Genomic DNA, 12,024 nt, shown 5'->3' on the forward strand with positions numbered 1-12,024 from the left:
TCAGATGATAATAGCCTTATATGTAATCTTACGATGCTTGAATATTTTTGTTTTCAAGAGGGACTCATGGTCCTATCTGCACTGGAGGCAGATCACCCTAAATACTGTGGGGAGGATTAATTTCAGGGGCATATGAATAAATAAAGGGAGATGAATTAGAAGACAATATTGTAAAACAAGGATAACGCAGGCCTAAACTGAGGGAATGTTCCCAAAAATATTTAGGATATACAATATCAGTGCCCAATATAAAGCAAATTTTTATTAAATGAATAAATGTATATATTTGGGTCCCTAGAGAACTAGACTCTATTCATTACTTTATAAAAGGTATTAAATGAGAAGTGAAATGATCTACAGGAACTGTTTAAGTTGTTTACTTCATGCTTTTTCTGTTTCATGTCTTCCTGTGTTGAGGGATTTCATTTAAAGTATTTTGTTTTAAAAGTCGTGTTTCAGCCGGGCGCGGTGGCTCAAGCCTGTAATCCCAGCACTTTGGGAGGCCGAGGCGGGTGGATCACGAGGTCGAGAGATCGAGACCATCCTGGTCAACATGGTGAAACCCCGTCTCTACTAAAGGTGCAAAAAACTAGCTGGGCGTGGTGGCGCGTGCCTGTAATCCCAGCTACTCAGGAGGCTGAGGCAGGAGAATTGCCTGAACCCAGGAGGCGGAGGTTGCGGTGAGCCGAGATCGCGCCATTGCACTCCAGCCTGGGTAACAAGGGTGAAATTCCATCTCAAAAAAAAAAAAAAAAAAAAGTCGTGTTTCAGCCAGGTGCAGTAGCTCACGCCTGTAATCCTAGCACTTTGAGAGGCAAACGCAGGCAAATCACACGGTCAGGAGATCGAGACCATTCTCACCAACATGGTGAAACCCTGTCTCTACTAAAATACAAAATAGCTGGGTGTGGCAGCATGGGCCTGTAGTCCCAGTTACTCGGGAGGCTAAGACAGGGGAATTGCTTAAACCCAGGAAGCGGAGGTTGCGGTGAGCCAAGATCGCGCCACTGTACTCCAGCTTGGTGACAGAGCAAGACTCCATCTCAAAAAAAAAAAAAAAAAGTCTTGCTTCTTGGATCTACCAAGCTCATGAAGAAATAAGAGCAAACAAACATATGTATAGGTAAAAAGTCAGCAAACTGCAATGCCATGCATGTGCCTATGCAACAATCCTGCATGTTCTTCACATGTACCCTAAAATCTAAAACGTAATAAAAAAAAAATATATATAAATAATAATAATAATAATAATTACTGGCCAGGCATGGTGGCTCATACCTGTAATCTTAGACTTTGGGAGGCTGAGGTGGGCAGATTACCTGAGGTCAAGAGTTCAAGACTAGCCTGGCCAACATGGTAAAACCTTGTTTCTAACAAAAATACAAAAACTAGCCAGGCATGGTGGTGCACGCCTGTAATCCTAAATACCTGGGAGCCTGAGGCAGGAGAATTGCTGGAACCTGGGAGGCAGAGGTTGCAGTGAGCTGAGATTACACCACTGCACTTCAGCCTGGGTGACAGAGTGAGACTCTGTCTCAAAAAGAAAAAAAAAATTACTTTCATCATTTTTAATAATCAAAGGTAACACACACACACACACACACACACACACACACACACACAATCTGCTAATCAGAACTCCTGGTTGCCTTTAGATCATCAGTTTAATAACATTAAGATGAAATGATTAATGCAAAAATGTAATTGACATGTTTGCAAATAAAGCTTTCCTCTAAGTAAAGATTAGAATTCCAATAAGCATTTGAAACACTGGGGAAATCTTAGTGTCTCATAATTTACCTCTGTGAATCCCTAACAAGTATAGAGATTCCAAACTGGAAACTTTAAAACATAAAAGTGGAAACATCTAAGTTAAAGCTTACATTTTAAAAATTTCTTATTCTTATGCTTGTATATATCTTTTATCCAAATGTGAATACCAGCAATATCATCTACATTATTTATGTCAAATCATTCCATCAGGCCAGGTGCACTGGCTCACATCTGTCATCTCAGCACTTTGGGAGGCCGAGGTGGGCAGAACACCTGAGGTCAGAAGTTCAAGATTAGCCTGGCCAACATTGTAAAACCACATCTCTACTAAAAATACAAAAATAAGCCAGGTGTGGTGACACGTGCCTGTAGTCCCAGCTACTCTGGAGGCTGAGGCAGGAGAATCCCTTGAACCTGGGAGGCAGACACTGCAGTGAGCTGAGATCGCATCACCACATTCCAGCCTGAGCAACAGAGAGTGAGACTCTGTCTCAGTTTAAAAGAAAAAAAAAATCCTTCCATCAAATTTCAGGGTAAAAAGAATTAGGAATAAGAAAACTGTGAGCATTTCAAATATTTTAATGTACTTCCTTCCAGAGTTAAATATGTATTGCAACATTTACCTGCTTTGGATGTTTGTACATTCTTCATTCCTCCTGCTTTATTTGGAACAGAATCTTGCATTTCAATGGTAGGCTGAATGGATTTTGAAACAAAATGATTAATAAATAATTTATATTTTATACAATATGCATTTGATAATTCAAGATAAAAATATAAAACTTATTACCTTCAAGTGACGATATCTCTCAGGAGACTCTAAAAAGCAAAAGGGACATATAATCAATTATATGCAAATATGACAAAGCCAATCATAAATTCATGCAGTGTTAGTATTGACATGAATCATCATGCTTGGTTTGAAAATGATTAACTGTTGGGATGTTTTTCATTTTGGTTAGGACAGCAACATGACAGAAGTATACTGAAGAAAAACATAGGAACATAGGTCTAATAAAACATGCAGTTTTCATTTGAACATGGGATTCTGTCCCAAGTGACTATAACTAAAATAAGAAAGTGCACATATGCCAATGTGAGCAGGCTCATCAATGCGGAGAAAGGCGATCTTTAATCAGAGGAGCAAAGCATGATCCTGAGAGGAAAAATGTCAAGACCTATGGTACAATGCTACAGGATATCTTTAATGCAACACATCAGAATCATTTACACCATTATACTACAAGTATTTATCATGTGCTTCAATTTGTCCTGTAATTTGGGAAGCACACAGTTGTGGTGCCACTTTAGTTGAATATATAACTCATCTCTCATCAGAGAAAGCACTGTGAACTGATCAGCTTGGATATACACTTGTAGAATAACAGTTAACAAAAATACTCATTTTTTTCCATACCCATGGGGGCTACTGGCATGCCTACATTTCTTGTATCCTCTAGTTTAGCCATCTTAAAGTTTCTTGATCCACTCATACAAGAAGGTATATAAAACATACCTAAGAAATAATGTATAATAAGCTTTCAATATTAAAATATTTATTAAAAGAAAAAATTGAATTGCCACAGAATTATTAGCTATTATTTTATATTTCAAAATTAGTGCAGTTTTTAAAATCAATGCAGTGTTTGTTGAAAATAACAATTTTAGTATTCAAAGAATTATCAACTGTAATTTTTTCATTTCTAAAATATGTTAGCCTCTAAAGGAGTTTATGAAACAGCTATCATATCAAAAAGCAATTTTCTTTAAGAAAAAAGTCAATGCTTCTATATTCAAATTTAACTCATTTGATTAATTAATATCAGTGCAACACAGACCTTTTTTTTTTTTTTTTGATAGAATCTCACTCTGTTACCCAGACTGTAGTCAGTGGCACAATCATGGCTCATCGATCACTGTAGCCTCAACCTCCAGGCTCAAGCAATCCTCCCACCTTAGCCTCCTGAATAGCTGAAACTACAGGCCTATGCACCACCATGCCTAATTTTTGTATTTTTTTTTTAGATGGGGTCTTGCCATGTTGTCCAAGCTGATCTCAAACTCCTGGGCTCCAGCAATCCACCGACCTTGGCCTCCCAAAGTGCTGAATGACAGGTGAACCACCATAACCAGTCCAAAGCAACATATATCTTTAATGTCTGACAGTTACAGAGAGGAGATAAGAATCACCCAATTCTAGCATGCTTCCCATAATCTCTGGAGCAGAAATGATCTAACCATCTAAGTGTAAATACACTGAAGCCATCTGAAATGAGTTCTTTCGAGTTTCCTCATTATTAACTCCAAAATAACCTAGCTAACTTTTTTCTTTCCTCTCTCTTTCCCCACTGACAATGTTTCTTCTTTTGCAAAAGTAATCTCTAGATCTGTGGTCTTGATTCCTCCCCTTCTACATTCTTTTCATGGAATATTTTCAGCATTTCTTTCTTCTTCATTTAACAATAGTATCTTACATCTATAATTTCTATTTCTTCATCTCTTTGTTCCTAACCCTATAGCTAGAAACGTGCTCAGAAATAAAAAGAAAAATAATGTTTTAACTTGATCTGTTATGCCTTGAATTGTTGTCTAGTGACTCTTCTTTCAGATTTCTCTACAGGGAAGTCTACACCCTTACTACTCAGAGTATGGTCCAAGGGCCAGAAGCATCAGCGTTTTGTGAGAACTTATTAGAAATGCAGAACCCCAGGCCTGCTGAATCAAAATGTGCATTTTTAACAAGATTCTCAGCTGATTTATTACATTTTAAGAAGCTCTGGTCTATACTGAGTGTGCCTCCACATTCTTTTTTTTTTGAGACAAAGTCTTCTCTGTCGCTATGCTAGAGTGCAGTGGCGCAATCTCAGCTCACTGCAACCTCCGCCTCCAGGGTTCAAGTGATTCCCCTACCTTGCCTTCCCAAGTAGCTGGGACAACAGGCATGCAGAACCACACTGAGCTAATTTTTTGTATTTTAGAGATGGGGTTTCACCATGTTGGCCAGGATGGTGTCAATCTCTTGACCTCGTGATCCACCCACTTTGGCCTCCCAAAGTGCTGGGATTACAGCTGTCAGCCACTGTGCCCAGCCCGACATTCTTTCATATTATCGTATCCTTTTGGAATCTGGCATCAAGTTCCTCCCTATCATGTCCCCCAAACTGAAACTGTATTACAAGTCCTAAAGTTGCTATGGGCTTTTTATCAGAGTATGGCTTCCTTGATCTCTCCATAAGCAACCCTACTCTCTTCTTTCCAATTACCTTCTTTTGGCCTTTGAGACACTGTCCTATAAAGTAACACTTTCTTTTTTTGAGACAGAATCTCGCTCTGTTGCCCAGGCTGGAGTGCAGTGGCGCAATCTCGGCTCACTACAACTTCCGTCTCCAGGGTTCAAGCTACTCTCCTACCCGAGCCTCCCAAGCAACTGGGATTCCAGGCATGCACCACCATTCCTGGCTAATTTTTGTATTTTTAGTAGAGACAGAGGTTTCACCATGTTAGCCAGGCTGGTATCAAACTCCTAACCTCAGGTGATCTCCCATTTCGGCCTCTCAAAGTGCTGGGATTACAGGTGTGAGCCAGCATGCCCAGCCTGAAGTTACATTTTCTATGACATCAAATTATAGATACATATGGCTGACCATATATGCTTGTATTCATCTATGACAGAAAGATGGTCCAGTACCTCCATCCTTGCCTTCCCAACAGTGAGGGGGATAGAAAGAGTGCAAAAATTTTGCTCTACTTCTCTGACAAGTTTTGGTACTGGAAGCTCATTTTAAACTCTTCCTACCTTTCTAATACCCTGACTTTCCATTTTCTAAAGAATTAATTTATTTTTTATTTTTTTGAGACAAAGCCTCACTCTGTCGCCAGGCTAGACTGCAGTGACGCAATCTCAGCTCACAGCAACCTTCGCCTTCCAGGTTCAAGCAATTCTCCTGCCTCAGCCTCCCGAGTAGCTGGGATTACAGGTGTGTGCCACCACACCCAGCTAATTTTTGTATTTTTAATAGAGATGGGGTTTCACCATGTTGGCCAGGCTGGTCTCAAACTCCTGACCTCAAGTGATATGCCCACCTCAGCCTCCCAAAGGGCTGGGATTACAGGCGTGAGCCACCGCACCCGGCCTGATGTACTATTATAATTATTTTATTTTGCCACTCTCCATTTCATATACTTGCTTCTTTGTTCTTCATTCACTCTCTATACTCTCTGCCTTCCTCATTCTCATTTCCTCTTTTACTCATCTCCTCTTCCTTATTTCCTGGCTCTTCTCAGATCTTAATGTATTTTGAAACGGATCTAACAATTCAGCTCCTTTAGTGACAGTAGCAATTTAACCTGTTGCTGACACCTAAGATATACAACTTATCACAATTTCACCTCTTTGTTCTTACTATCCATTTAATAGGTGATTTTCTTTGGCTATTAGAATATATCAACAATCATGTTGTTAAATAAACACTCTGTCCAACGGCTTTATTAAAATAAAATATATCTCTTACCTTCTGCTTGTTCATTGCCTATATTTTTTTCTTTTCGATCTGCAGCCCCAGCTAAAGGATCAACATACTTCTGTGGAAAATTCTCAGAGATACTCTGTTAAAATTAATATCAATAATGAGTTTCGCCGGGCGTGGTGGCTCAAGCCTGTAATCCCAGCACTTTGGGAGGCCGAGGCGGGTGGATCACGAGGTCGAGAGATCGAGACCATCCTGGTCAACATGGTGAAACCCCGTCTCTACTAAAAATACAAAAATTAGCTGGGCATGGTGGCACGTGCCTGTAATCCCAACTACTCAGGAGGCTGAGGCAGAAGAATTGCCTGAACCCAGGAGGCGGAGGTTGCGGTGAGCCGAGATCGTGCCATTGCACTCCAGCCTGGGTAACAAGAGCGAAACTCCATCTCAAAAAAAAAAAAAAAAAAAAAAAGAGTTTCAATTTTACAAAAAGAATGATCTGCTAAAGATCTTCTAATCACTTTCAAATATAATATAAATATCCTATTTTAAAAGCAATTAGACTTAAGATTAGTGTGTACTGAAAATCAAAACATTTCAATAAAGAACTTCACATATGCTCTCTAGATTAAGCTTATCTTTCATCTTTAGATGGCTATTGACTCTGCAAACCAAACACAGAAGGACTAAGGACACATATTAACAGAAAAAAAGTTAACTTATGTGCATAGTCCAACAAGCAACTAATATCAAAAGACTTAATTCTATTTTGTATTCCCCACCAAAAATAAGAGGTCATTCTGGGGAGCTTCTCTGAACCTATTCTGGTTCAGGGGCTGCCTGATTAAGAGGGGAAAAAAAGCATATTTTTTTTTTTTTTTGAGACGGAGTTTCGCTCTTGTTACCCAGGCTGGAGTGCAATGGCGCGATCTCGGCTCACCGCAACCTCCGCCTCCTGGGTTCAGGCAATTCTCCTGCCTCAGCCTCCTAAGTAGCTGGGATTACAGGCACGTGCCACCATGCCCAGCTAATTTTTTGTATTTTTAGTAGAGACGGGGTTTCACCATGTTGACCAGGATGGTCTCGATCTCTTGACCTCGTGATCCACCCGCCTCGGCCTCCCAAAGTGCTGGGATTACAGGCTTGAGCCACCGCGCCCGGCTAAAAAAGCGTATTTTTAAAAATAGAATATTCTTGCTATAGTACAGCATTAAACATTTAAAATATTTCTAATTACAAAAATTTTTAGTGTTAAGATATTTGGCGTAATAAAAAAACTTTGGAATACATCATGGTAAGTATAAACAGAATACTGCAAAAGATGCTTCATTTAGGTAAACAAAAGCTTGGAAAAATCTAAATACTTTGTGTTAAAACTTTTACTGAGGGGGCTGGGCGCGGTGGCTCAAGCCTGTAATCCCAGCACTTTGGGAGGCCGAGGCGGGTGGATCACGAGGTCGAGAGATCGAGACCATCCTGGTCAACATGGTGAAACCCCGTCTCTACTAAAAGTACAAAAAATTAGCTGGGCATGGTGGCGCGTGCCTGTAATCCCAGCTACTCAGGAGGCTGAGGCAGGAGAATTGCCTGAACCCAGGAAGTGGAGGTTGTGGTGAGCAGAGATCGCGCCATTGCACACCAGCCTGGGTAACAAGAGCGAAACTCCGTCTCAAAACAAAAAAAAAAAAAAAAAAAAAAAAAAGAAATAATTTCTAGGGGAGGGATAGCATTAGAAGAAATATCTAATGCAGATGACGGGGTGGCAGATGCAGTAAACCACCATGGCACGTGTACACCTATGTAACAAACCTGCACGTTCTGCACATATACCCTAGAACTTAAAGTATAACAACAACAAAAAAAGAAATAATTTCAAAGAAGTATAGCAAGCCTTCATAAAAACAGAAGAATAATAACATTTACATATTAAGTATCTGAAATGTGCCAGGTATTTATTTGCACATTTTCTTTTCTATACAGTATAATAATAAAAACAACGATAAGTTACCCCACTTCCTGCTTCTTGGTCATTCCAAGATATTAAGAGCAAAATGATAAACAGATGTGATGATTGTGCCCTCTGCCCAGAATGCTCTCCTCCTAGCCTTTCACATGGCTGCTCCTTCTCTTCCTTTAGTTGGCAATCTAACGTCACACTCAGAAAGATACTCTCTGACTACAGAATTTCACTACCACTTCAATCCCCATCCTAACTACAAACTCTCTCAATTTTCTCTAACCTAATACTCTGTTTTCATCATACGAAGTACCTATAGTGACTTATAAGTGTTTGTGGTTTACTTGTTTTTCAGTTCCTGCTACTAGAGCGTAAGCCCTCAGCTTGTATATTCAGTGTCTAACAGCCTAGTACGTAGTCAGTACTCAATAAACAAAAATCTATTCGAGGTCAAACATTTAAAATCTCATTAGGAAGGTCTTAAGTGTCAATTTACTATATTCCTATAGAATATCTCCAGTAACTGTCTACTGAAACTTACACCCCAAATTAGAAATCCACATGCCTGTTCCAACTTTCCCATTCTTTTCTTGACAGTACTGCCTACAGGTTTACAAAAAGTACCCTCAATATTTATTAAGTCATTGAAAATGATTTTGAAAATCATTTCTACTTATTATAACACCACTCAACCAAACTGTCATTATTCTCCACATTCTTCCTTCTCTTGAAATGTTCCTTGTAGATCCATACAAATATATATTAATACTTTAAAGGCCTAGGTGTGCCGGGCGCGGTGGCTCAAGCCTGTAATCCCAGCACTTTGGGAGGCCGAGGCGGGTGGATCACGAGGTCGAGAGTTCGAGACCATCCTGGTCGACATGGTGAAACCCCGTCTCTACTAAAAATACAAAAAATCAGCTGGGCATGGTGGCGTGTGCCTGTAATCCCAGCTACTCAGGAGGCTGAGGCAGGAGAATTGCCTGAACCCAGGAGGCGGAGGTTGCGGTGAGCCGAGATCGCGCCATTGCACTCCAGCCTGGGTAACGAGAGCAAAACTCCGCCTCAAAAAAAAAAAAAAAAAAAAAAAAAAAAAAAAAAAAAAAAAAAGGCCTAGGTGTTATGTTTTCAAATTCCAAGTTGTCAAAAAGAAAACAAAAAAACTGCATTCCAAACTGTTTCTCTCTGAATCTCATTAGGACTTTTACTCATCCATACATAACATAGAGTCATACATTTGGCCATAGGTTGACCTGAAATAATTCTCCAGTTTTTAGATAAACAACTTCAGAATGCACACTGATCCCTTGTGACTTCTAAGCCTTTTTTTTTCTTTTGTCTTTTCTTTTTTTTTTTTTTTGCACTTTCCTACACTGGATTCTTTTGTTTGTTTTGTTTATTTTCTTTTAAACTGGATTCTTTGCTTTTAATTTTATGACACCCGTTATTGAATACACTGGATTCTTAAATGAATCTTGCAAATTAGTAGAATTGATACAATGCTGCAGTCATACACTTAGCACATACTTTATTAATTATGAACTGAAAAATATAAGAAAGAAGTTCCTTATGGATCTACACAGAGGCAAAAAAGTCAAGTCAAAGTATCTCTTTTATGTTTTAACATCACCCACTGCTTATATTTTAAAGTAACAGTAACAATAGACAGTACCTCAGAATCCCAAGGTGATTCTATGTCTTCCTCTTGTCCTAATCCTAATGCAGACATCATATCTATAAAATGTTATACACAGATATATTCATAAGAACATTTAGTATACGTTTTAAACACATATATATACAAAAATAAAAAATAAACAAAAAAATTAAATACATATACAAGTCTATCTCCATTCATGAGTAATTCAATAAAATAAAAATAATAGCAAAAAAGTATTTCACAAGGTTGACACAGTCTCAGGAAAAAATTAGTATTATGAAGAAAGACAGCAAAATAAAAATATTGTTTAAATGAATATAATATTTGAGTCTGTATATGTTAATTGGTTGTCTTAGAATAGAATTTTTTTTCTTTTGAGACAGATTCTTGCTCTGTTGCCCAGGCTGGAGTGCAGTAGAGCGATCTCAGCCCACTATAACTTCCATCTCCTGGGTTCAAGCAATTCTCCTGCCTTAGCCTCCTGAGCAGCTGGGATTATAGGCACACACCACCACTGCCAGCTAATTTTTGTATTTTTTTGTTTGTTTGTTTGTTTTTTTGAGACAGAGTTTCCCTCTTGTTACCCAGGCTGGAGTGCAATGGCGCAATCTCGGCTCACCGCAACCTCCGCCTCCTGGGTTCAGGCAATTCTCCTGCCTCAGCCTCCTGAGTGGGTGGGATTACAGGCACGCGCCACCATGCCCAGCTAATTTTTTCTTTTAGTATTTTTAGTAGAGACGGGGTTTCACTATGTTGACCAGGACGGTCTCGATCTCTCGACCTCGTGATCCACCTGCCTCGGCCTCCCAAAGTGCTGGGATTACAGGCTTGAGCCACCGCGCCCGGCCTAATTTTTGTATTTTTTTTTTTTTTTTTTGAGACGGAGTTTCGCTGTTGTTACCCAGGCTGGAGTGCAATGGCGCGATCTCGGCTCACCGCAACCTCCGCCTCCCGGGTTCAGGCAATTCTCCTGCCTCGGCCTCCTGAGTAGCTGGGATTACAGGCATGCACCACCATGCCCAGCTAATTTTTTGTATTTTTAGCAGAGACGAGGTTTCACCATGTTGACCAGGATGGTCTCGATCTCTCGACCTCGTGATCCACCCGCCTCGGCCTCCCAAAGTGCTGGGATTACAGGCTTGAGCCACCGCGCCCGGCCAATTTTTGTATTTTTAATAGAGACAGGGTTTCACCATGTTGGCTAGGCTGGTCTCCTGACCTCTGGGGATCTGCCCACCTTGGTCTCCCAAATTGCTGGGATTACAGGTGTAAGCCACCATGACCTGGCCCCTAGAATAGAATTTAAGGATAGAAAAATATTCAGAGACATCCACTAACTTACCACTTCTATTATTTTTGGGCACTTCATCAACATAAGTCAAATTGTCATTATCTGTTTGCTCCAGTGGAGGACTTTCAGTAATATCAATACCATTTTCTTTTTTTCCAGTGGCTGGCTTTGTTGCTCCTTCCTATATATATATATATATGTAAAATAAAAAAAAAAAACTTCAGAAAACACTGTATTTATTCACTTACCCATTCAATCAGTCACTGTACTCGTCGGTTCTTATACAACCATAAAGAAATATCTGGTCATCCAAGATGGGGGCATACTTTTTTTTTAAAAGAAACACCTGACTGGGTAATTTATGAAAAAAAGAGGTTTCATTGGCTCATCGTTCTGCAGGTTGTATAAGCATAGCAGCTTCTGTTTCTGGGGAGGCCTCAGGAAGCTTATAATCATGACAGAAGGCAAAGAGGGAGCAGGTGTCTCACATGGCAGAGCCAGGGCAAGAGAGCAAGGTGAGAGGTGCTATACACTTTTAAAGAAGCAGATCCCATGAGAACTCACTTGCTATCTCAAAGACATTACCAATGGGGATGGTGCTAAACCATTCACTACAAATCTTCCCTGTATGATCCAATCACCTATCACCAGGTCCCGCCTCCAATACTGGGGATTACATTTCAATATAAGATTTGGGGCAGGACACACATCCAAATGGTACCAGTCAGTAAGACAATAAGCACGTATTGTGTCTATCACATCACAGGCACTATCCTGGGAAAAACTAAAAATAGAAACAGAGGACAGATTCTTCCCTATATTAATCAAGTGGGGATAGAGATAAACAAAAACAAAGAAGAACAGAAAAGTATAATTC

The 12,024-nt window shown here is 39.8% G+C and overlaps 1 protein-coding gene across 8 annotated transcripts in view; it reads right to left on the bottom strand.

The window, feature by feature from the left end:
* The window catches only part of ANKRD26 (ankyrin repeat domain containing 26), a 105,508-nt gene that overhangs the window by 62,424 nt on the left and 31,060 nt on the right, over positions 1–12,024 (bottom strand). For 6 of the 8 annotated variants that reach the window (XM_039478944.2, XM_039478943.2, XM_074404897.1 and 3 more), the window contains 6 exons: positions 11,199–11,328; positions 9,869–9,930; positions 6,285–6,378; positions 3,191–3,289; positions 2,564–2,592; positions 2,397–2,469 (listed from right to left, as the gene is read on the bottom strand). In XM_039478944.2, the coding sequence (XP_039334878.1) occupies positions 2,397–2,469; positions 2,564–2,592; positions 3,191–3,289; positions 6,285–6,378; positions 9,869–9,930; positions 11,199–11,328 (487 nt within the window). The remainder of the gene's footprint in view (positions 1–2,396; positions 2,470–2,563; positions 2,593–3,190; positions 3,290–6,284; positions 6,379–9,868; positions 9,931–11,198; positions 11,329–12,024) is intronic. The other 2 variants (XM_074404896.1, XM_074404895.1) reach the window with 1 other exon arrangement.

Source organism: Saimiri boliviensis, chromosome 8, assembly GCF_048565385.1.
Source record: "Saimiri boliviensis isolate mSaiBol1 chromosome 8, mSaiBol1.pri, whole genome shotgun sequence".
Taxonomy (NCBI): Eukaryota; Metazoa; Chordata; class Mammalia; order Primates; family Cebidae; genus Saimiri; species Saimiri boliviensis.